This window comes from Rousettus aegyptiacus, unplaced genomic scaffold (assembly GCF_014176215.1).
Source record: "Rousettus aegyptiacus isolate mRouAeg1 unplaced genomic scaffold, mRouAeg1.p scaffold_m13_p_12, whole genome shotgun sequence".
In the NCBI taxonomy this organism is placed as follows: domain Eukaryota; kingdom Metazoa; phylum Chordata; class Mammalia; order Chiroptera; family Pteropodidae; genus Rousettus; species Rousettus aegyptiacus.
In genome coordinates this window covers 47,328,787-47,355,489 of record NW_023416287.1, presented here as the reverse complement: position 1 = coordinate 47,355,489, position 26,703 = coordinate 47,328,787, and the positions used below count along the sequence as shown (strand labels likewise).

General features: G+C 37.7%; 1 protein-coding gene across 10 annotated transcripts in view; it reads right to left on the bottom strand.

The window, feature by feature from the left end:
- Positions 1-26,703, bottom strand: part of PIEZO2 (piezo type mechanosensitive ion channel component 2) — a 375,431-nt gene that overhangs the window by 70,509 nt on the left and 278,219 nt on the right. For 6 of the 10 annotated variants that reach the window (XM_036229852.1, XM_016119848.2, XM_036229845.1 and 3 more), the window contains 14 exons: positions 26,018-26,307; positions 24,693-24,841; positions 22,417-22,590; positions 20,331-20,372; positions 13,291-13,323; positions 12,731-12,933; positions 10,335-10,495; positions 7,109-7,285; positions 6,691-6,816; positions 5,188-5,388; positions 4,394-4,598; positions 4,175-4,276; positions 2,857-3,022; positions 625-868 (listed from right to left, as the gene is read on the bottom strand). In XM_036229852.1, the coding sequence (XP_036085745.1) occupies positions 625-868; positions 2,857-3,022; positions 4,175-4,276; positions 4,394-4,598; positions 5,188-5,388; positions 6,691-6,816; positions 7,109-7,285; positions 10,335-10,495; positions 12,731-12,933; positions 13,291-13,323; positions 20,331-20,372; positions 22,417-22,590; positions 24,693-24,841; positions 26,018-26,307 (2,273 nt within the window). The remainder of the gene's footprint in view (positions 1-624; positions 869-2,856; positions 3,023-4,174; positions 4,277-4,393; positions 4,599-5,187; positions 5,389-6,690; positions 6,817-7,108; positions 7,286-10,334; positions 10,496-12,730; positions 12,934-13,290; positions 13,324-20,330; positions 20,373-22,416; positions 22,591-24,692; positions 24,842-26,017; positions 26,308-26,703) is intronic. The other 4 variants (XM_036229848.1, XM_016119855.2, XM_036229849.1 and 1 more) reach the window with 3 other exon arrangements.

The window sequence follows — 26,703 nt, the reverse complement described above, 5'->3', positions numbered from 1 at the left end:
TTGGGGTTTGCTGCAACCCTCTGTTATCTTAACTGGGCCCTGCTCAGGATGCCTGTGCTCAGAGGCAATCATGAAGCTGTAATTTCCTTGGTGTCCAACTACATCTCACAGATACATAAAACATTCATGTTTTCAGTAGCCTTTCCTGTCTCATGCCCCACCCTATGCAGTGTGATAGAGAGCTATGCTCATTTTACTTGCTACCTCCACAACTCTTTCTAGATAAGAGAGTTGCTTTTAGCCAACATGATATGACTTTTAAAGAGATTCAATGACTGGTTTAACCCAAAAATGGGCCATTTTTTTGTACAATAGGAGTGATATTAAATCATTCCTCAGAAGAGATGAGATTTGAATTAATACAATATGTTCTAGAATTTATTCCTATGAATACATATCCTCTTGCCATATGACTTTGAGATGGTACAAATGAGCAAAATGGATTCTGCTTAACATGGCAAAACAAAGAGTAATAAATGGTCATTTGAATTCTAAATTTGCAGCATCTTCTTTGGGGCTTTTGAGAGAGCAGTGTGATGGGCAATGGGCTTTTAATAACCACTAAATAGACTATTTACCCTTACATTGAAACCACAAACATGTTACACAGTGGGAGCCACTTACTGACAGTATGTTTTTCATCGTAATCACAAAAACGTTGTATGCAATCAGCCAGTCCCAATAGCGCAAGATACTTTTGATGGGTTTCAATAGCAAATCACCCCCAAAGAGCAGGAAATAGAAGCAGGCCACCAAGTAACCCATGCAAAAGATGCTGATTCTGGTTGTCCCGGTGATGAAGATGATTGTGAGGACAAACCAGAAGAGGTAGCTGAAGATGATCACTTTGGACATGTCTAAGTACGATCTGGAAAACAAAACCAAACCATCAAAGGATGACAACACTAACAAACAAAAAATTAAGTCAGGAGTTTCTACTTTAACAAGGGAAAAAAAAAATCATACTATCCATTTGACTCTACATGAAAACACTTTTCAAATTAGATTGTGAGCTCTGTACTCATCTTTCATCTGACCCTGCCTCTTTTACAGGAAATCCTTACCTAATTCGTAATGGATGAATAGGAAGTTGTGAAAACACTGTGTGCATGTTTATTGTTATTTGATTTGGGTCAAATTTCCCACAAACAGCAACATTTTCCGTCTATTACTTGAGTACTCAAAAGTCCTCTCTTTAAGAGGCAAAAATAATTATATGGCAAAGGAAATTCTCTTGGAGTGAGAGAACAGTTTTAAAAGTGGGTTTCTTTTGATGAACAAGAAATGAATAGATTTAGGCTATTCCATGTTACATAAAAAGGTTTTACTAGAGATACAAATCTCTCCTTGCGGAATTAATTCTAACAAAGCAGACCTAGCCTTGGTGGGGTTTGTATGCTCTGTCCAACACTCTCTCTGTCTTTGCCCATCCCTGGATAGAGTCAAGATTCCTTTTTAGGGAAGCATTCCTCCCTCCCTGGCCTTCTTGTTGGAAGGTGAGGCAACATTCAGGTCTCAGTCATCTTGCAACACATAGTAGTTGCCGGGAGTTTCCACAGCACAGTCATGGACACCTGACAGAAGTTACCCCTACAGGCCACATCCCATCTGAGTTTGTGTAATTAGAGCTTCTCTGTTTTAGAGATTTTGCTTTGGTTGGTTCTCTTCCCAGGTTTAGAGAGAAGTATAGAAGAGCCAATCCTGGGTCACTTCTTTGATTAATGAGTTGTTATTTTGTAGAGGTCAAAAAGTAATCTCTTGATGAAATGTGCACTGCATTTGACCTCCTCAGCATTATTAGAGAATGAGTTATGCCTTAAAGGTACACTGTCAGATTAATGAACTTTTGAATTTAACCTTTTTTGAGTACAATACTCAAAAAAGTTATACCCTTCCTTGACTTCATACCCAAAGGAGAATGGATAAAATGTCAATATTTCTCAGTATCCCAGGATCACTGTATATAGAGTTAGTGACTAACAGGAGACCTAATATCGGAATACACAGAGGGCTTCTGATGTGTGTGTGTAAAGGTGGCATAAAACATCACATCAATTTGTTGGACTCCTACACTGCTGGTTGAGTTGAGTCTTAAAGGGTTTATAGGATGAAGGAACCTGTTGGGAAGGCAGACTGGAGTGGTCTTCACTGGGTGGGCACCAAGTGGCAAAACCTATGAGGAGTCTGCAACACAGTGAACGCAGAAGGAATACACGGTGAGAAATTTAGTTTGCTTTAAACAAACTCTATGGAGTGGATGATTAGGCTGCCAAGATCAGCTGTCGTCAGATTGAGGAGGGCAAAAACGTACAAAGGGAGCCCATGCACAGCCACAGAGGAGACAGTGCTCAAGGAGAGTGCCAGCATAGGGCTGCTGTGGTGACCTCTAGTCTTTGGCGCCCAGTGAATATGGGGGTGGAGGGTGAGAAGGAGAGACAGAGTTGTGAGGAAGAGGTTCCGGGGATGAAGATGATGGACAGAAATTGATGAGAAAAGACAGGGGATGATGAGGAGGGATGGAGGATGAGGAATAAACCTGTGATGAGGAGGAAAGATCTCTGCTAAAGAGCCAGGAAGCAGTATTTATCAGCACTTTTTCACTTTGTGTATGAATAAGAGGAAAAAACCCAGGGCAACAAAAAGTGTGTTTAATGCTGACAAAGCAGAAGCAGAACTATAATTCAGAGGCTCATCCTCTAGACAAGGAACTACCCTATCTCACATTTATTAGCTTCATGTGTACAATCATCTGTCAGTATAACAAGAATGGCAGAGACAGAATTGGAAGTAGAGGTATATAATTCAAGTGAAAAGCATGCGCCAAAGTGGCTTTGAAACCTGTGCAGCTGTCCTTACCTGCAGTGAATGAAATCTGGTACAGGGTTATGTTGGCTAAAGGAAGCTGCATCAAGGTTCATACAAATCTCAACATTGTCCCCTGCCATGATTCGCACTGCAGCCTTGTTTTCATCCTCAAAAATCTGTCGTTGTAAGGAGGCACACAGAAGCAGCATGAAGTCATCTGGCAAAACAGAGATAATTAAACCTGAGTAGGAAACAGTCCCCATACAGCATGAGCTGCTCCTGAACTCCTAAGTGAGTCGTGTTCTCAGAGTTCAGGGTACAATTCTTCCTGGATTCCAATGCTGGGACCAAGTTCCACCTTTCCCACCATGGTGGTTGCAAGAGGGATCACAGACATTCCAGGAGAGTCTCTGGATCTTGCCTGCATGTAGGTGTGTGAAAGTATTGGGTGCTAATTACTAGTCTTCCTGACACTCTTCATTTGCATTCATCATTACCAGATATTTGAGGAGGCCCTTTGAGCACTTTTCCCATCTTTATCTTTTTACTTGTGGTAGAAGCAGACATTTCTGTTTTTCTTTATCCTCTCCTTCTCCATTTGCATTTCTAATCAAAGACTCTTCCCAGAGCACACACTGCAATGAGGCTTGGTGAGAGTGGCTGACAATTATGGGCCAATTTGTGAGAGTGGAGGAAAGTCTGAAGAAGATGTCCTCGTGGCCAATGTCCCAGAACAGGCCCTCACACTAGTCAGGCTGGCAATCCCCTGCCAAAGTTGCTTTATTGTTCTTTAAATTAAATGTGAATGTATGTAGGCAGCATACCGTTTTCTGGTTTTCCATAGCACCCAGTACTTCCTGCACGCCAAATTGTCTTACATGGGAGACAATAACCTTCAACTTCTGGATCATCAGCCTGTCCTTGGAAGTGCTTGGGGCTGCAGCCCAGCTCAAGAGCATCAGCACTTGGGGTAGCATCTTGCTAGCAACCACAGTCTTATCTTTAGATTTGGTCTGCCTGTGATGGCAGCCAGAAACCACTGCTTCACAAAATGTAAGGCCTCCCTCTCCAATTTATCTCTAGAAGGTGGGTAGGTGGGAATGTGTATTGGGGTTGTGGGTGGGTGTACGTGTTGGGAGGTGAAATTATGAAAACGAACATAGTATTTCAATGTTTATTAATTTTGCAAATGTAATAGGGCAAGTAGAAGCCATTAACGACCTGTGATATTAATGCACTGAGACAAGCCTTTACATGATTATAAAGTTCAGCGGCAGAAGCGAAAGTGCTGATGCAGAACACATGAAGATGGGTTAGCAGAAATAAAACCAAGTACCAGTGCTCTGTGACTGAAGGCTGCAATACTTACAGACAAGGAACACTGGGTTGGGCCGCACAATGAAATCTGGAAAGTACAGCCATTTTATGATGTTGTCGTTAAAGTTGGCACCCTTGAATCTCCACGGATAATCTGCAGAGAAGGAGATGGTGAGGAACAAAGTCAACGTGCTCCTTTGCTGTCCTTGGCTCATCGTGCACAATGTAGGGCACACAGTAAGAACGGCTGGCTGCGGGACTGTACACTCACCTCTGCAGGGGGCAGGGGGGATGCCGATGCAGATGAAGTACTGGAATGTGATGGTGCAGGCCAGAAAGCAGCAGTACTTGGGCCAGATCTCCGCAATGGCTTTTCTTCTGCGTCGATACAAGACGGCGATCAGCCAGCAGGCATGAATCATGGCATAGAAATCCATTCGCTGACCGATTACATTAACTGACATTAGGAAACACGTCTGTGTAAGGATGAAGAGGCAAAAATTGGGTTTACTGGGAAGGGGAGTGGTGTCAGCTCTGTGCAGGTAGCAGAGACCTGCATTCCTGAGGGTAGGTCTTCCTGCACATGTTTATCAGGTCTTGCCTTTTGGGTATCTTTTAGTGTGAAGATACAAATACTATACACATTATTTCCAAGGGGAAAACTGACTATATCGCTATTAATAAGAATCACTTCAAAATATGAAGAGAACTATAGCTATGATCTCTTCATGAAAATCACTGTTCCAAATTCATTCTACTAAGGAGCAGGCACTACTACAATCATTTCAGGTCAAAACAATTCATTTTGGCTAAGATGAATGCACAAAACATAATATTTTCAGAGTGCACAGAAATAATATTTTACTTTTAATAAGAAAGCATTTGATCTTGAGAACTTTCAACCAGACCAGGTTAACTCTTCAGCAGAATCTCCTTCTGCAGTCCCTGAGGATTAGTAATCGTGGCCTGGAGACATGCGACAAAGCTCCAGTGGTGATCTGGCCAAAGCAGCTATTGGGATTTTCACAGAATAGAGAAAGAAAACTCATCAGCAAGGAAACTCACCTCCAGACCAAACTTGTAGAAGAAGTAATTTATGAAATATTTGGCACAATTAATAAGTCCGTCATCCAGATGGAGTCTTGTAATGTCATGAAAGATGGTTTTAGACACAGGGGGTGTGAGATTGTTTCGACCCCGATAGTATTCCTGATGGCGGTAAACTGTAACCTCAAAGGCTAGAATGGCCAGCATCAGGAGATTATTCTACAAGCAAGAAAACACAGCTGTGTGAAGCCAAATGCTTTATGGCTTGGTAATTTTAAGCAATCCTCATAAAAAATCATTTGAGTCCATTCTTGATATATATAAGAACAATGCCTTATAAAATCCCACCTATATAAAATATAGTCTTGAATTCAATGTTCATTTTCCCTGTTTTATGGTAACACGGGTGAAGTTATTTCCCTTATGCAAATCAAGCTAATTTCCATGATTACCAGATCTAGAAAACAGTGGCATTACCTTGAGGGGCAGTTCAACCTTACTGGCAACTAGAAGTGTTCTACAAGGAAGTCCTGGGAAACAGGCCAGGCTGAAGGAGTGAGATAATCATTAGAGGGGAAATTTCTGAACATTTCTGAAATCTGGCTAGAGAAAGCAGTAAATTGAGAAGCAAGCTAATCAAGATGATGTTGATGATGATGATAATAATGATGACGATGATGATGATAATAGTAACAATAAAATAGCATTGATGGAACTATATGTGCCAGATACTATCGTAATCACCCTTTTCAAATATCTTCTAAAAGCTCTTTACGGTAGATATCACTGGTATATCACACACCAGATATCTGCCATATGAGAAAAGAAACTAGAAAGCTACACACACAAAAATGGGATGCTTAGTACATTTAAAAATTCCAGGTGTTGAATATAAATGTTTTATTTTTAAGTGCCTTGTCAGCATATTTTTAAGATTACTCAGATTATTCATTAAAGCAAAATGTGAAAGATCTGAAGTATATTGCTTTCATTATGCTTCTCATAACTGATGCAAAAATACGCTCTTTATTTGATTATCTCTAAATGTAATATATGCCCTTTGTTAAAAATTGTAGAAACAGAATTTAGACCACAAAAAATTTTGTAATGCTATACCTACTGCTCAGAAATAATCACTGATGGGCATTTTAATATTTTTTCTTTATGTCTAAAAAAGACTATACTATGTATGGCATTTTGAAATTTGCTTTCTATAAAACTTAATACATTTTGGACATCTTTTAAAGTCTGACATTACCAATTTCCCTCAAATTTTTGGCTTTTATAATGTTCCAATGAATATATTTGTCATACTTTATTCAATTAATCACAAACTACTTGATCAATTTCTTTTCAGTACAATGCTATACTGAATTTAATATTTAGTCATTTGTTTCAAAGGTGATCCTAAATGCCACGTAAGATGAGGTTACTGTTAAATGTGATAGGAGGGTTCTCAAGGGAAAGGATTCCAGACAGTAACAGCACAGAGGCACCAACTTAGCACAGCAAAGCCTTTACCCTCAGGTAGACGAGCAAAGGGGAAGACTTCCTTAGGCCAACCCACTCTGTGGGGTCAACAGGAGCACTGTAGAGTAGAGACTTGTTCAATTGGTGGAGGGGTATATCCGTTTGATTTTCATTTGGCTGAAAAGAAGACAAAAGGGAGTGAAAAATGGTTGTATCAATTAGGAGTGTTCATAACATTCTCCTTCAGTTTTGAGCAAAAGAACATGAAGAGAAGGGGAAGGGAAGACCCGTTTCAAAAGGGAAATCTCATCAGGAGAAGAGACTCGGGTCCAGCACACTGGGCCAAAATATACCCAACCTGCTGAGGTGACTTAAATGTCGGACAGAATGTGCCTGGGGATATAGGTTCCCCAATATCCATCTCACTTCCCTAATGGCCAGTCAAGATTACCCCGTCTTTGAGGCTCACCAAGGAACAGTTAACAGAAAAAGTCTCAGGCTTAATGGTTTGCAGCTGGTACAACATTTTGCAGACGATGATCACACATGTCCAGACAGTGCAGACACTTGAAGCCAGACGGCGTAGCTTGGCGTATGGCAGAGCAAAAGCCCAAGAAATCAAAAATACATAGTTGAACACAGACACCTGAAAACATAAAATCAGAAATGGGGACAAAAATACATAACATGGCATAACATTCACAAAACATGGCAATTTGATTTATTTGGTTCAGCTCAGTTCAGCAGAGGTTGATTGAGTTTCAAGAATGTGAAAGGAATTGTCCTAGATACTAAGATAAATGTTTTGTATAGCAGACAGATATATAACCAGATGTTATCAATATAATGTAGCAATAATTAACTATAAATGAGAATAGGCTTCTGTGAGAATGCCCAAAAGGGATCCTTGGCCCAATCCGGAGCTTCAGGAAGCATTTCCTGGAAGAGAGGATGCTGAGCTGAGCCTTGAAGGATGCATAAAGTTAGCCAGACCAAGAAAAATGAGACGTGCATTCGAGGTAAAGGATGTATGAGCAAAGGCAGGAGGGTATGAAGGAACATGGGAAGAACAGGTGACCACAAACAACTGGAAGTTCTGGAGTTGACAGTAGTGAACTGCAGTAGTAGTGAGGTTGGAGATGCTGCTGGGAGCCACATTTTGATGGACCCTTTGATCATGGCAGACACAGTGTTTAAGTAGGATCCATGGGCCTGAGCAGAGCAGAGACTGTGCGTGTTGCCCTTGGGCCTGATGTGGGAGGAAGAAAGAGGCAGGATCTGTTCTGAGTACTGCCCAAGGGGATTGCCTGCAAAGGAGATAGGTCTCCAACAGAAAGGGTCCAGGGAGAGAGGATGCCGGGAACCAGGGCCTAGGTGGTACGTATGCCCTGGAGGAGCTGCTATTAGATGCCCCGCAGAGGCGCCTCTATGAGAGAAAAGGTGGGTTTAATTGATCCACTCCAGAGTACGAGGCCATCCTATGACAGCACAAGTTGAATCAGAATAAATTCCCACTGATCCTCCCAAGAGTTTATGGTCCAGCCCAGGAGATTTATAACAGAAGTTAGTTCATTAAGGAGAAGGCAATGACGGGAAGTATGTGTGAGAAAGAAGAGGTTAGGAAGAAGAGACACTTCTCCCTGGGTAAGAGATCAGAATTTGATTCTTTTCAGTGGCTGGAAAATTTTAATTACTAAAGTGAGGTTTTGCTTCTCTTTAAGATAACCATAGGACTTTGCATTGCCGATGAATAATCAGAAAGCGTTTTTGCATTCAGGGGCATGAAGAAAAATATTCCTGCAGAATATATTTTAAAGAAACAGTGGAGGTCCAAAATAAAGTAGTTGTTTTATGATTACACCCCCACATATTTTGATTTCTCAGTGCTTCAGTGACATTAATAAGGATCAGCTATGAACATGCTGACTGGAGCCTACAGACCAAAGTCAGTGGAGCGAGGGGAGAGTTCTCAGTGGCAATGGCACCCAATGATCACACAGCAACTCACCCTTCAGGTACAGAAACACCTCATGAGGGTAGGATGACATCATGTGAAACTCAGTGGTACACGCAGGGATTAAACTATTTTACATCAATGGGATTCTGGTGATGCTAGATGCAGTAGGAGCAGAATTTCTCTGATTCAAGAGTCTCTGATGTGTTTTAAAGTAATAAGTGAGAGAGATGAATTAGAAATAAAAATTCTGAAAGTCCACAGAATGCATGAATAATAGAGAAGGAATTGGTCATATTCCATCAAAGGATGTTTTTCTAACGGGTTAATGGTGAATAGATCATGATCTTTTATTTACTTGATAGCCTGTTAACAAGACATTCTTTAAACTCAATTTAAAATGATTAAAAAAATATATGCCTGTCTTTTAGTTAAGATTTATAAGAAAGTGGTATCATTTTACCTTCTTTCCGAACTCTCTAGGGTAGATTTCAGACAGTGGATTTTCTGTGCCCTGTTTGCACTGATTTCTCTCTCATTTAATGCCCACTCCCATCATTAAGTTGTCCTACATGCCTCTAGAGCTCTGCAGCAGCTTCTCATGCCATCAGAAGTCTCCGTATATCAGATCTGGTTAATTCACAAATGGTCTTTGCTTATTTTTAGCCAAATGTCTTCTCTTTTTCTTTCTCATTGTTCTTTAATAGTCTGACCTTCGAATTCTGTCTGAATTAGTCAATCACCTATACAGTTAAAATGTGAAACTCTTTGTCCTCAATTAATACACATATTAGGCTAGATTGTAGTTCTAATTAATGTATAGACTTGGTTACTTAACAGTGGAGTGTATATCATTTTCTCCCACAAATCTCACAAGGAGAGTGGTTTCTGTTCTTGTTCCCACCTGGAAATGATCACTTATCTATTTCAGATGGTTTTTATAAAATGGGGAGAAGTTCTAGCTTAGACTGAAAGCTCAGATTAAAGTCTGTCCCTCAATTATCTATTTTTGAAACATTAAGTTTATAATATTTTAGTTATAATGTTATGTTATTATGTAACTTTTAAAAAATAATTTATAGAGATCAAAAATGATCATTTTTGGAGTGTCACCAACTCAAAAATAGTTCATGGAAATTGGAAGTATGTGAAAATTATTGATTGAATAAATTTTTAAAAAGCTAATTTCTCCACATTAGATATCAGATAATTTTTGGCTGAATGATGACTCTCCTCTTCATAGATGAGAAAACAGAAATGCAACTGCAATGTCGAAAGACTGTGTCTTGTCTCAAAAAATCCACTAATAAACAAGGTGAGTTCTACTAAAGATTTTATTAAATTTCAGAACTTGAGTTTACTCTTTGGCAACACAAACTAGAATGTTATTGTTTTTCTCAAACAGAACTTAGGGAGATAAATTCTTACTTTTAGTGCCAAAAACTATCCTGCTCTCATACACTTCAACTAAAGATTAGATGAAACTAAGTAATCCTTGTGATGTGACCAAGCCTATTAGGAACTAAGCCAGGAGCCTCTTTCTCCACTGTTACCTTTCTCTCTTCTCAGGACAATTGTCCTTTGTTTTTCTGTAAGACAAAGTGTATATGCCTGTCTTAGTGCCTTGATGTTCTAATGTAATGGGAATTACATTTCAAAAAAATTATGGACAGTTGTAAAAGAAAAATAATGACCTACTGTGGTTCTGTTTGATCTGACAATACAACAAATGTTTACTTGCCTCTTTCACAGAAACCCAAATAATGTACGATGAAACAATTTTGATTATGTGCAATTCCAAAATCCACCACATGAACACTTGTAGCTTGTGAAAATACTCCAGGAATTTTAAGAAGAGCACAGTGAGGCGGTCAATCACCAGATGCCATTTGTTCCTTAAATCTGTAAAACAGTAATTCACCCAAGAGCATAAAAAGATGGTTGCTTTTCCCCCTCATTATTACTTAAAGCATTTCTTGTAACTTTCAGATAGGAATGAGAAGATGCAAAATAATAGTAAGTAGTGAATGAATTCTAAAACTACCAAAATTTGGTGCATGGTGGTCTCTAAGAATCCCATGTTGTGATGATGACTTAGACATCATTATCTGAGACTCCAAGAGACAAGGTTACTTTTATCCACCTTTTAACTGACTCAATGTAAAAAAGAATTTTGACCTTCTTTGCTCTTAAAGCTAAGCTTTAATTCCCCAATTTCCTGGGAATATTAAGTAACACGAGCTCCATCTAAATGATATTTTCTTGCCAAAACAGTGCTTCCGTAAGAGTCAGTTTCCTTCCAGGAGCTTAACTAGGGAGTGGATAAAGCTCACCAGTCTCCCAGAAGAGTGAGCCAAGCAGCATGCTTCCAGAGGCAGGAAGACTTGCTCCTCCCACAACTGTAAAGGGACTCTGAGCTGAGGATAAGCGCAAGGGTCCCAAACCCCCAGGCCGCAGACTGTTAGAAAATGGGCCGCACAGCAGGAGATGAGTGGCTGGCGAGCCAGCATAGCTTCATCTGTATTTGCAGCCGCTCCCCAGCGCTAGCTAGCATGACCGCCTCAGCTCTACCTCAGATCATCTGGCATTAGATTCTCATAGGAGCACTGGTACCTGGTGCCAAAAAGATTGGGGACCGCTGGATTAGAGTGACCCAGTTTTGGTTCCCAAAATATGGTCAGACTCATTCTAATCATAATTTTTAATCGAATTAGTCATTTTCTTCTTTCTACCTGTGCTAGGGAGCAGTATTTGCAGACTGGTCCATGTCTCTATCTGGAGGATTGTCCTGTTTTATCTGCATGACCATCACGGCAGGACTGTTTTGTGGAATCGACACATCACCATATTTATAGACAAAAGCTCACAAGCTCAGGCAGATGATAAAAACTAAATGTCTCTTTAAGTAACTTCTTTGCATCCCTAAGGAGGTTGAAGCACTTACTGTACTTGCATCTGAAAGTTTAAGTAATATTTTAGTTATCGTTAAAAGTGCTTATTTACAGAGTGACTCAGATGATAGTCAATACAAAGATTTAGGTCATAATTGGGCACAATTCAGAGAAGGAGTTGACAGGTATCTGAAGGAGTGGGAAAACAAGGTACAGCCCAACTTTTGGTGAGACCTTATTAATAAAGCTCAAACCTATGTTAAAGCAGCATAATCATATCTTCATCCTGACTCCTTAGTGCCATGGAGCTTGGTTCTCCCTTCATACTGAGGAACACACATTGATCAGATATGGAGAGAACATTTCTGGGCCTCTCCTGGGATCTTCTGAAATGAATGGATGAAGGGGACCAGGTTTTTGGGGAGCGTGCTTTTGGGAGTGATCTTTTTACCTTGTACTTTTTTAATGTCTACTTTTGTAAGGCACATAGCACAGCAAAGACAAGTGCAGTAACCTACTGTCTGGGAATTACTGAACAAACTAAGCTCTCCACCTTGTGTACACTCTGTCAGAGAGCATATCCTGACGGCTGAGATCATCCCATTCTCAGTATGCTCTAGTAGTAAAACATTTCAAGTCTATGAATAAAAATGGGAAAGAGCCTAAAAAATAAAACCTAAAATAACAATAACGACATCTCTAGTAATTGGCTTGAAATGATAATCAGTTGCTTATTTCTCCTCTGGTTCCCATGTCCTAAAATATTAGGACAGAATTAGAAGTATATTCTTAAAGATCAGTTTTCTGGAAAAACCGCAAAACAATTTCTCTGAGGATACATTTGAAACAGCCATGTCTAGAACTTTCAGAAATTCTACATAGCAGAATTTTTTCTTCTCTTAAGTGATGCCTTTGTCTGAGGCTTCTGTCTGTGTAAAGGCTATGGGCTACACCCCTCTAGTCTCTTGCCAGGATCATCGCTGTGGATCAGGAGCTGATAACCAGCCATCTGCTCTCTTTCTTCTAAGTCAGAATTACAAAGAAATTATTGGATCAATTAGAACAGGAATGTTATAACTATAGCAGCCAACACCCCCCCCCATCCACACACACACACACACACCAATTTTTATTTCACTTAATGGGTCAAATATATAATTATATATGTTTGGAACAAGTCAGTGTCTCAGTCATTCAGGCCATCAGCTGCCATTTTCTGAGCAGCAACCAGTAGTGGGTGGATTACCTGACGTCTCTTCCTCCTCTTCATCTTCATCCTCCTCATCCTCCTCGCTGTCTTTGCCAAGCTCACCCTTCTCAGCTTTTTCAAAGCACTCCTCTGGTTTCTCCTCACTGAACGCAGCCGATTGCTTCACCTCTGGCTTCTCCAGGCTGGCAGTCAGAGACATCATGGTGAGGTCCGGAAGGCTTCCTTCAGGGTGGGCCAGTCTGTTGGCAGAGAGCAGCTGAGTCAGAAGGGGAAGAGAGCCAGGAGAGACTTGGGTGAGGGGCAAGTAAAGGATGATGAACAAAAATGAACATTAGTGCATGTGCACAGGCCTTGCAATGTAGGGTTGTTAGTGTCTTGTCAGTTTTTTTTTTAAATCTCTTTCTAAAAACAAACTGTAAACTCAGGTTTTGTTAGCTCTTCTAATCCAGGTTCTAGTGATTAGTCAGTAATGAGAGCTATCAACACCTAAACTTGACATTTTTTCCCAGAGGAGAAAATGGTCAGAGTTTAGGATGTAGAAGCATGAAATGGCATCATGTAGAGCAAGCATTTCATGGCTTCACAGAGGGACTTACTCATTTTGGTGGATTGGTAATTTTTTCTTGATGCTGCTCAAAGTAATTGAAATAGAAAGGAAAAAAAAGGAGATGAGAACAGAAGAATTATAAGGAATGTCAGAGATCACACATCATGCTACATATCATCCACTATCGCATTCCTGTATGCCGGTTGCAGTAAGTCCTAATGCAAATGCATTCCAGAAAGGCTTCAGTAGCGTGCTTTTGCTAGGACTCCTATGCTTGGCAACTGATTTGAGAGTGAATGGGATTGCAGGTTGTAAGGGAGAGAACACATATACTACTGAGGCAAATTATGTCATGCTTTTTTTAGAACACAGCAAAACATCCCATGAGAATCATATCATTCACATTTTAAATAGGTTTAAAAAAATTCTTAACCAATGTGTGCTTTCTGTCAACTTTTGCATAGACAACCTATTCTGCTGTTATTTGAAGCACATGTGGTAGACGCTAAATGCTTTCAGGAGGAGGATGTCTGCAGCACGTTCCCGTTCACAGGCATAGATGTAACCTGCTGCATTAGCCGTCATGAGAAGATGGCATGTGAGCACCAGGGTGAGAATGAGGGTGTGCAGCTCCAGATCCACTGGGCTCGGACAGCGACCAGAACATCACCGCTTATTCACAGTGGACGATAGCAAGTACGATCTTTCTCTTGAATTTTTAAAAAATTTTTCTTATTCATATTCAAATAAATGTTTGCGGGAACATTTATGGGTACTAAAATAGATATTAGGGAAAGGTCTACTGGGAATCCTGGTAGTCTTCTCCATTTGTCATAATTAATCTGTAAATATCAGCTTCATTGTAATAGGATAGACAATTAATAGTGTCATTCTATCTGCATTATTATGAGCTCCGAGTAAATTATTTAATCTATCTGGAACTTAATTTATTTTTTATAAAATGAAGAAGTTTGGGTAGATAGAAATCTAAGCTTACTTATATTACTTATTGGTTTTATATTTAAAACACACCTACGATGTCGCATAACTACTGTAATGCATCTATATTGTTCCTAGAATTTAGAGAGGTTATCATTCAAAAGCAATTCTCATTAACAGGTTTCAAGCAGGTAATTATGGAATGCCAGAAACAAATTATTAACTGAATAAAGAAATAACATTCTGAGATGTTTCCGCATTGGTAGAATTATGCTGACATACTTATTTTCCAAAGCTAGTCAACTGATCCTCCTCCCATCTTTGGGAAAGTTCCCCACTTTTGACACTGCAATACCGTATGTTACACACAAGCCTGCACATTGCATCCCAGCATACATGTTTGCTTTGTCAGGACTCTATGGATTAAATGGTATCAAATGTAAAAGCAGTCAGCTGTTACACAATTGTCAATATTTACATATTGTGTTCAGCATTGCCAGGGGATTGCATTTTATAAGTGAGAAGATACTTTTTCATTATGACAGGCATTTGGTAGCTTTTATTGTTGAAGTATGACCATCTCAGAGTGCATTTCTAATGTCTACATTGACAATGCCATGACTGGATACCAACAAAACAACTTTCCAATACTTAGTGCTACTTATGGAGCAAAACACAGAAATGTGCCCTTTTCTGAACCTCCCACTGTAGCTACATAACCCTCAAGCAACAAGGCCCCAAGGTGCCCTTTTATACAGAGTACATTGAGGGTAGATTACTCAATGAAGGAATCAAAAAAAAAAAAAAATCACTAGAGTAAGCCTTTTGGAAATATGTCCAAAGATCTACTTCTGGAAACTTTTAGTAATAGTCTATAAGAGATCTGGGCCTAGATAATGCTGCAGAGAAAGAGAAGCAAATTTCTGTGTCTAATGCTGCTCATTTTCCTCTGACATAATTCTCATGAGGAAACAGGACATGTGACACTCGGGTGCCCTCTGGAGCAGCTTCATGAGCTTCAAATAAATGATAAAAAGAGAAAAAAGGGGAAACATGTACCAGGCTGTCACTTACTAGCCTAGGAGTTTGACTATCAGAGAAATTTCACTAAGAAAATATGTGCACATAAAATGTGTATATATAAAAATATTTTCATTGCATGATTGGAGTTTACAATTTTAAAAAGACACCTATGTGAATCCTTTCATCTTCCTTTCATTTAAAAAAATTATTTTATTAGTTTCAAATATACAGTACATTGGTTAGACATTTATATAGTTTATAAAATAATCCCCCTATTGCTCTTTCTCTCCTCTGGCTCTCCACCTAGCTACTATATTCATGCTAGCTGTATTCCCTATGCTGTGCTCCCCATCCCCATGACCATCTATCAATTACTGATTTGTGCTTTTTTAACCCTTCACCCCTTTCTCCCAGCTCCCCAACTTCCCTCTCCTCTAACTGTCACCAGATTGTCCTCTATATTTGTGAGTCTGTTTTTGATTAGTTTGTTCTTTTTGTTCCTTAGATTCTGCATACAAGTGAAATCATATGGTATTTATCTTTCTCTGTATGACTTATTTCACTCAGCATAATTACCTCTAGGTCCATCCATGTCATTGCAAATGGTAGGGTTTCATTTTAAGTCTATTCTTGTATATCGTTTAAGAAAGTGGTCCAGTATTTTTCTTTTCTTTTCCCTTCTTTCTTTCTTTCTTTCTTTCTTTCTTTCTTTCTTTCTTTCTTTCTTTCTTTCTTTCTTTCTTTCTTTCTTTCTTTCTTTCTTTCTCTTTCTTTCTTTCTTTCTTTCTTTCTTTCTTTCTCTTTCTTTCTTTCTTTCTTTCTTTCTTTCTTTCTTTCTTTCTTTCTTTCTTTCTTTCTTTCTTCTTATTCTTCTTCTTTTTTTTTTTTTTTTGCATGTATCTGTCCAATTTTCCCAGCACCATTTATTGAAGAGACTGTCTTTACTCCATATTCTTGCCTCCTTTGTCATATATTAAATGAGTGTATAGATGTGAATTTATTTCTGGGCTCTCTATTCTGTTCCATTGATCAATGTATCTGTTTTTATGCCAATACCATGCTATTTTGATTACTGTAGCCTTATAGTATAGTTTGATATCAGGTAGTGTGATATCATGAACAGTAATTTCTTTTCAGATATATCTTTCATTTTTATCATAATATTTTTTTTTTGAGGCAATACAGAACATTGTTATAAAGCCATGCTCTTTGGAATCAGAAAGACTTAGATTCAAGCCTCAAGTAGAAAAGTTACTAGTTAGGTGACTTAACACACTTCCTACCCTGTCTTTTAAGTCTCTGTTTGTTGATCTGTAAAATGGTGTAACAGTGCCAATTTCACAGGATGTTGTGAAAATTAAAGTGATTTCTGTTAAGTGATTAATGTAGTATTTAGTACAGGGGAATATTTTCAAAGTAAGAAACCATCTGCTAAGGATAGATTTTCATATACTGTTTTGATAATTTGTATCAATTCATGCTCATAGAGAGGTAAAATTAGAAACATGCCTTTACAGGAGACTGCACAACCCCAGACACTGGGGAAGGTGCTGAACTTGGACTGTAATTCTGTGTTTAGGACATTCTTTAACAGAGCTTGTGTATTAAAATTGCCATTCTTAAGAAAAGAGCCAACATTTCTTCCTCGGGAATCTGTCTCCAATTTTCTCAACATGCTGAGCACTCTGCTTGCTGTCAGTCTACCACCTCCCACCACTGTGTTCCATAAGAGGGGTGGCTGCTGCAGAGGTGGAGTCTACCTGTGCAATGCAGAGCTCACAGGCAGAGCCAGCCGCCAGACTGCTCAGTTCTGTGTCAGTTCTCCAAAGCATTATACCTTGATTTAGGCTTTTCCCTGTAGCAAATTTTAAAAAGGGATCTTGACTTTTTCAAAAGCTAAATTAAAAATAACATGCTAGTAAAATCATTCCCTGAAACTTCAGCCAAGGAACTTACATTAGTGGTAATTTTTTACTAATCACCATGTGTGAATTATCTAATTATCATAAGAAGGATTTTTACTTTAGGCCTCCAAATAGACATGGTAATGAAATGGATTATTAAAGAGACCCCCTCTCTCATTTCCTTAAATCTCACTATTTTTCATGGGTTTCTCCACAAGGAGTTCATTTTCTTCTCTGTATTTTTTTAAACCATGCTTATAATTTCATTGTCTTGCTTTTATTATGACCCAGGCCCTGACCTTTAATCTTCTATTTCTAAATAAAATAAAATCCTCTCACTAGTTCTCCTTTGACATTCTAACATGACAGATGATATTTATCTGTTTATTCACCCACTCTCTCCTTTATGTTTCCACAGCTTTGTACAGCCCTCACTGTTTGCATTTTTTCTATTTATATCTACATCATTTTATTTTAATTGTGATTCTGAAGACTCTCCCCTTGAAGGCAGAAACTTAGTCTTACTCTACTCACCTCCCTTGTAAAATGTAGCATTGTGCTTGGTGGTATATACTATGTATTCACTGAATGTTTGAATAAATTCTATGCACTGGAGAGGCATTCTTATTTGAAATAGAAAAAACAAATTATGTTACATAAAGATTTGAAGAGGTTTAATATTAGAAATTGACTTTGAAAAGCCACTTACAAAGCTAGTTTTTGTTAAAGAAAATGTAAAACCTACCTTTGTAAAATCTCCTTCATCTAGATTCCGTTTATTTATAACTATTCTAATTTGGAATATGTAGTAATGTAGATTGGCATCACCCCATTCATTAGACTACTAGAAAGAAAAGATGTTTTGCAAATTTGTAGTAATTACAAGTAATAATTAAAGTAGAATATTTATAGTGTTTAAGATTATTTTCTAGAACTTATAAACACTTTAAAAGGCTTTATTCACAGATGAGCAACTGATTTGTAAATTTAATATCACATCTTACTACTAGGAATTGACTTTGAAAAGCCACTTACAAAGCTAGTTTCCATTAAAGAAAATGTAAAAGTGTATTGTAGTAATTCCTCCAAAAATATCTACCAGGCAGGATTGGGTGCAATGGCTTCTGTTTCTGTATATAAGGGGGAAATAACCATTACTAGTGCTAAAATATTCTAATGCATACTGCTTATCAATTCAATGGATCTTCCCCACAATTTTTCATATTGTTAAAATTTTACCAGTCACTGACTCCCCAACGCATTGTCCTATCTCACACCTTATAAGGCAAGGTCTAAATTTTAATCAATCTAGAAGTTGAATGTAGCAAGCCCTCTTTCATGCAGAGCTCACATTTATAAGCACATTATTTTTCTGGTAAAACAACAGTGAGCATAAAAAAAAATAAATTATGGGAAAAGGAAAGCTTTTTTACTTAATAAATGCATTCACCCTATCATTCTAATCAAAACTGGAATGCACTTCCATGCTGCCTTTCAGAAGCACAAGTTCTCAGATGAGAACTGGGCTTGTTTGGTACTGTTTTCTCTGGGGCACAGCTCTGGCCTTTCTTAACATGTTAATATTCAGACAGAAATGAGAGATTCCACTAGAAAGAGGATAGTGCAATGTTGGAATGTTTCAAGTTTTTAATTATTTTGAGTGACTTTGAATCTTGATTATTCTAGAACTCTTAAGTGAATTCACTGGTCTTATGACTTGGGCTAACAGGCGTAGGTTTTCTCTCAAGCGATAAATCTGGGACAATCAGGACCAAAACTCGAATCGGGGTCTGCCGACAGAACCCATCAAACCAACTCCCTGCTATCTTTGGTGTCCTAGCCATCTCCTCATAAAGCAAATGGTAAAAACTTTATGAGAAGCACAGAGAGAAAGAGAGAATGGTTTCGTATGTTTGGAGGGATAAGATTAAAATAGTTGCTTGAGATTTTTAGCTAGAGTCTATATTTTACTTCTGTATTTATCAGCTAAAAACCTGAGATTCTCTCAGGCTATCAACGACCTAGCTCCCCCCAAAAACCAGCCACAACTCATTTCTCCTTCAGCAATCTGCACAATGATGCACTAATTTTTCACACTTCCTTTTAGAAGTTCTGCCTCCTAGGGTTTGCTATTTGGTTGTCAGCCTTAAGATTTCACCTAAGAGAAAAGTGAATGGAATAGAAAACCAACGATTTTTTCAGAGTATTTTTGTTAATTGCACTTATTGCAAACTACATATTTCTATTACCTCAATTACTGGCTTTATTACTAATGACATGGGAGTAGATATTTTAATCTATTTAGTTAATAAAGAGAGAATAGTTTTAGTAAATCAAATTCCAAAGGATCTTCTCTCTGTACTCTTGGGGCACTTGAAGACAAATCTATACACATTATCAAAGCTTACTCTTTGTTATGTAAGGTCATTTGCATGTTTTATCTCCCCAGCTAGGTGACATGCATCTAAGATATAGGGCCATGCTCATCTTTGTGCCTTTCATGGTACACAAATGTACTGTGAAATCTGGTGATGTAAAATATCATTCTTCATTATGTTGATATTTTAAGTAGAGATATATTTGAAGAAATTGATGTTTTAATTTTCTTTTCACCATATATTGTTGTGATTATTTTCATTTAGGAAATACCTATTTAGAAAAACTAATGGGTAAGGCCCTGATGTAGATGATATGTGGACACCTTAGTGATATATGCAGGGTCTCCAGGCCTGAGGAGCTGACACCTCTGGTCAGGGAGATAAGACAAGCAGGCAGATAGAGGGCTAGGAGGCGAGAATCAGGAGGCAGCAATGAGAAAGAGCTATGGGAATTCAGAGGAAGGGTAGTTTCTTTTAGCAGGGAAGTTGGCACTTATGGGCAGGAGGTGGGTCTTGAGCTGAGCTCTCGATTCTGCGTTCAAGAGGGAAATTAGCTCTCAGACAAGTCTTGAACTATTTCTACCAAAGAATGAAATTAATTGGGTATGTTTGAACCAAGACCAAAGGCTGAGCACCAGCTGAAGACCACTGGCAACCTCCAAATCCACTTGGTGGTACCATTCAGTATAAACACTAAACAGGTCGGTTTGCAAAATGCATCTATGAGCATACCTGAAGACCATCATCCACCATCTGATGTAATTTTTCATTTTCAAAACAGTAAAATGTTTAACACACCAAGAGACTGTTTTTAAAAACAAGAGAGAAAACACTGAAGTACCCACCTATTTATTATTAGATATACACGCCCATTGACTTTGGCATGGCTACAAGGTGAGAGATGAAAGCACGAGGTTGCATGCGAAGGCAATGGGGAGACAGGTTGGAGAGAGAAAGAGAAGATTGTTAGGCAGAGACGAATGAAATAGACTGTGTCTTGCAAACTTTACATCATCAGGTGTGTCATCATCAACACACGTTTCATGCACTGAAGAACAGTCTAGGCAGAAAAATTCAGTAGCAACATGAAATTAGACATTTAGGAAAAATGCTTAACGATTACAAGTCTCTACACTTCTCATTCCTTTTCGTCTCACACGCTATATTAAAAATTTGTGATGTTTAAATTTTAAGATTGCATTTATCATATAAAATATAATCTAAAGGATTAATTCTTGCTCCTTTCCCAGAATTAAAAAAATAAAATACTACTAAATAACCATATTCAACATATTGTTCTCTATGGTTTCTAAAAGCAAAATTTAAAAAGTCATTTTATCTCTATATGCATCACAATACTTTCTAAAACAAATTATGGACAAATTATAGTGATGAATATTTAAATAAGTAATGGATATTTAGTACAGTCTTATTAAGTATATATTACATCAGAATTATAATTATGTTATAATATGTATTTTATCAATATAAAGTGCAATGATATACCTGAGAATGCCAACTTAGAAATAATAGTTTCTTCTTATGTATATCATAAAACTTTTACATAAAGCTAACTTTACTAATTCTATAAACTTAAACACAAAAAATTCTTCTCCAGACACAAGTGACCTTTTCCCACATACATATGTGTAGAATGCAGACAGCATTTGCAAACAATGGACAAAACAGAAAAAGAACAGTTGGATATTTATGAGAACAATAGTGCTCACATCAACTTACAGAATACAATAAATTGATTATTCCTACTTAGTGGTCTCTTTTTTCCCTAAAGCATCTACGAAGGAGGTGGGAGAGAGAAAGCAAAGCATGACAGTTAATCCCAACTCTGTAAATCCTTCTTTTTCTTCATTTTGACTTTAATGTAGTCTATAATTAGGACTCCAAAGACAAAAAATACTGTGAGGTGAACACTATTAGTAAGATAAACACTACAATGGGGAAAGTTTGCTATAAAGATGCATATATATAATATGATCGAATTTAAAATTTTGGGACTTTTATATTAAACTTTTGCATGAAATCTCAAAATACCAAACTGGAGTGAGTCCTTCAAATTCCTTAAGGTTCCAGATGACTCTTTTTTTCCCACAGAACTAAAAATGAAAGCCCATGTACTTAAATCGTATACTCTCTCCTCATCTTTTAAAGTTTATTGGAAAATTAACTGTTAAGGGAGTACTTAGGGATAAACCATGACTGTAAGGAAGGCAAGCAGTGACCTCAGACTGCTACAGATCATTTAGATCTTTCTTCTCTTGTTATGATGTGGAGGGTAAGGACTGTGAATGTAGCATCTGAGGAAATAGGGGTAATACATCCTGACATGAGACTGTAGCTCTTCTTCAGAACTTATGTAATTAAATAATGTTGTATATATTTAAAGAGAACTCTGTGGGGATAAAATCAGTTTTCACATTCCCTCCATTTCAAATATTGTGATTCCTTAGGCTAATAAAATCTTGATGAGCTGTATAGTCTCCTACAAAACTATGGTTCTGAAAATCTCTATTTTTCTGGAAAAATTGTGACTCATAACTCTATTTGATTATGTGAAAGAAGTCTCAGACACATGATAATAAGAATAACGATGAGAAGAAAATAAAGATGTCCATTTAGAAGAAAAAGAATTAAAGGTATTGTTAACAATTAGTAATAATTATATTCCCTTCACAAATATTCAAATCTACTTGCTGACTAAAAGATTTTTCTTGATTGCTAAATATTCTACACTTTTAAAAATCATGGTTTTTTTTTTTTTTTTTTTTTTTTGCTCATAGTTTGATACTCATGGAAAGTTCAAGGTTGAAACTCTAAGTTAGATTATTGGCTTCCAGTAAGCAGCCAAGGGAAGGTGGGGAATTAAGGCTGCCTTCCTGACAGCAGAGGCATGATCCTCTTGCACACGCTCACCTGTAGATGGTGCTGTCTTCTTTGCTGGGAATGGAATTTAGGTCTGTTAGTTCCAGGAACCGATCATGGAAATAGTGAAGGTGTAAAATGCACACCAGCAGGAAGGAGGTTGGGATGAATATACGAGTGAATAGTTCGGCCACGGTGAACTGTTTTAAGCCAAGATCTTCTAGCCTGTAAAACAAAACAAAATGAGTTGGCAAGAATCTTTCTTGGGCAATGAAAACAGCTTTTTTTCACCACAAATTACATCAGTCTTTCACCCTCCCCAGGTACACTATTGCATCCCTCTCTTCCATACATTCCAGTTTGGCTTTTGTTTCCACCAATACAACTTACCTGCTTTTGCAGTGGTCAAATAACAACCTCAGGATGCCTGCTTGTCTATCTGTCTAATTTTGCCTCTAGTCCTTCTTGAACAAATCATAACCTTCATGCCAACACACTGCTCTGGCTTTCCTCTTCTGTAGCTATCTCCTTTTCTATTGGATCTCCAGATGCTGAAATACCTCCAGGGCTCAGGGTTGAGTTCTCTAGCTTATTTTTCCCCTAGGTAATCTCATCTCAGCCTGGGGATTAACATATAATCTTTATACCAATGACTCCAATGTGCATTTACAACTCAGGCTTTTCCTGTGAACTCTCATACTCATATGTCTACTTGAAATTGGTCGTTTCATAGTTATTTCATATTTAGTTTTTCGAAACAGTATTCTTGATTGCCCTATTTTCCTCAGCCAGACTGTGCTCCATCTCCTCTCCCCTGATACAACCATCTACCCTGTGCCAAATTCCAAAATCAGGAAGTCTTCCTTTGTTCTTTTTTGCCTTCACATCTCATTCATCCACATTTCCTTCACTGCCTGAATATCTCTTGAATCTGTGCACCTCTGTTATCTGTCTCTACAGCCTCCTGTTCCAGGTGAAACCACCAGCATTTCTCACAGGACCACTGCTATTGCTAACAGGTCTATTGTTTCAACCCTTACCTCCTAACACATCACTTTTTCTCAGCCAGTCAAGGGTGCTTTAAAGACCTTTGAAAATTTCACCAAGAATGAAACACCGACCACTACTGCCAATAAACTATGCATGTCCCAGGGGCCTGGCTGAACTCTCCCATCTCTTCTCCTTCTGCTCTTCCCCCACACTTGGCAGGAGAGAGCCTTCCTTCGGGTCTTCATACGTGCTGAACCGTCCTGCCTCAGGGCCTTTGCATTCGCAGATCACTTTGCCTGGGATATTCTTACCATCTCAGTTCCCAACTTACACATTTTTTCTTACAGCGAGCTCTTCCTTATTTTTCAGGTGGGGTTTAAATGATATCTCCTAAGTGAAGTCTGCCCTGACCACTCCATTTGCTCAGTGTCCCTCATTGTTCACTACCTCAGTTTGTTCTGTTTCCTTCTGACTTGTCACAACTTATAATTTATTTTTACATAATATTTTTGTTGTTGTTGTTGTTTTGATTTGTCTCCTTTACTAGAACGTAAACTCCAAAAGGTTGAGATTTTGTCTGTCTTGCTTCCTATTGTGTTCCCAATCACAGAACAATATCTGGTACATATAAATATTTAAAAAGTTGTTAACACTCAATAAATATTTCCTAAATAAATGTTAAATATGTGTTAGTTTAGCTGCTTGGTGATTCTTTCCCTTTAAGCTGTTCTCTTAGCCACCAAACTATATTTAGTTCTATACCCAATTCTGGTTGAATTTCCAAACTATTTTCAGAAATTTAGAGAAGCAAATTAGAAAGAATAAGGTACTATCTATTACATGCACAGAAAAAATATTTTCATCATTTCTGGTCTATAAGTACTTATTTTTCTATGGCATCAACTACTGTTTAAAATCTTAGCACAAGCTACGTAAATAAGAGGCTATTGCTTTATATTGAGTTCATGAACCCACTGATGAACTGAAGAACTGAGCTCAATTTGGAAAGCAGAAAGCATGACTGGTTAAGCACTAAACATGTGTGTTTCACATGAAACTGACATTAGAAATGCTATTTCAATAAAATGGGGATAAAAATTCACTTCTAGATCAACTCGCTTTTCAGTCAGTACTCATGGAATCCCTATTATGTGCCAAGATCAGGACAAGACTGAGAACACAAAATGACTAAGACGCTAATCCTGTTCTCAAGGAACTTATAGCCATTGATAACATGTTTTACTAAAATCTTTCATGAAAATGTTTCAAACAATATGCAATCAAGTCTTCATTCTGTTTGACACTTTCACACCCCATTATATACCAAAATTGCTTACTTTTCTTTTTTCAATCCAGTCATATTTTGCCACAGCCCTGGGAAGTTTTCAAACTGATATGTGTATATAAAGATAAGCACCAGCATAGTGTAAATAACCACAGACATCCAAAAATATTTTAGAATTCTTCTCCACCATTCGTAGTGCACCTGAATCAGACATTGAAAAACAAAGAAGAAAAAAAAATGGTTTTAAGAAAACTCATAAAAATGTCTGGTTTATTCAACCAAGACAAGTGATGACACTTAACTAATACTTGAAAATAAATCTATTTCATTTTTAGTTTTAGAGGTTCTGTTCCTCAGAGTTACATGGATCTGGATTGGAATCCTAATGCTACCAAAAGTTAACTGTGTCTTTGGGCAAGTCACTGGACCACACTGAGCTTCTGTTTCCTCCTCCATAGGACCTACTATGAAAGTTGTTAAGAGGATGAAATAACATTTATAAGGTTCTCAGCATGATTGCTGGTCTATAGGAGTCTTTAATGATACGGTAGATGCCACCATCATTGTGCTTATGCTGGGAGAAAACAGTCTCAGTTTTAAAATTCAAAGTGGTACTATATGATTAAAAATGTGAAACCTCCACAGAGAGAAGACATCTCTTTTTATCATAAGCCTGTGGATATTCATTAGCGAACATCCACCCTGAATTTTTAAAAGTATTTTAAAACTTTACTGACTTCAGTTGAGATAGTTTAATCCCCATCTGTAATATACTCTTATTATAGTTGTTTTGTGTGTTTTGTTAGTTGCCTGTAAAATTATTTTACTATTGCACTTGTTTCTATCATTGAGTTAAAACGTCTGTCATCAGTTAAAATTAAATTTGTGGGGAGGCTAGTTAACTATGATATAATCTTTTATAAATTCTAATGAATGAAATCTAAAACAGTAGATGCATTACACACACACACACACACACACACACACACACACACACACACACACACAGTTCTCTGATTCCAAAGTCTGAAACACAAGTGAACTGGGTGTCATCCAGTATTATCCAGCCACTATTTTTAAATTACTATTCAAAATTTAATCTAACTATACAGGCTAATTTTTTTTTTAAATAAAGAATTTAGAACAACTCATGAACTTTTTTTGACATTTCTAGAACCGAAAATTTTAAAATAATGAACAAGCTGAAGAGAGTCACTCCCCATTTTAAAATTCTTAATATGTAATATTTGAATTGTATATCGCTATATGATATGTTCATGGGATTATAGTAACTCAACAAGTCTTGTCAAAGAAAGCTTGCATATATTCCTGGGACAGGTGTGAGGATTAAAAAATAGAGGATAATTGTTTACCTACCTGATACAAGGCCACACAGAACAGAAACAGCACCATGTAGATGATTTTGTACATCACAATTTTACCCTCAAAGCTGACAAAGAAGAACATTCCCCCACAGACGTAGATCCAGTACTTAATGAACATGGCCACCACCAAATTGCCCAGCACTTTCATGATGTCCTGGTCATCATCTTCTTCCCCTTCCTCCTCCTCCTCTTCCTTCTTACTCTCTTGCTTCTCTTCCTTTGGTTCCTCTTCTTTCTCCTTCTCTTCGGCCTCTGCTTCCACTTGTATATCTTGTTCGTCATCTTCGAAATAGAAGATTGTGCTGTTACACTCAGCTGGTTCCTTGATCAGAACCATACTAATACCAGGTGTCATATGCGGAACATAGAAGCATGTATTTTATGTGTTATTATATGATTTAAATGATTTTTGACTGTTCTAGTAAACCAGCATTTATAACTTATCAAAGTCAATTTTTACAACTTTCCTGAGATATAGTTTAAAAGAAATAAAGTTGATAGTATTTTATGCCAATCTTTTTATAAACCCTATTTTATTTCCAATATCCATGATAGCTTTAAGTACTGCAGGATCTAGAAAAATAAATAGGCAACAATAGTACCAATCAAAACTATTATTTTAAATTCTAATTTTTTATGGCTCTTACAATATTACCTTAAAGAAATTATTTAACTTCT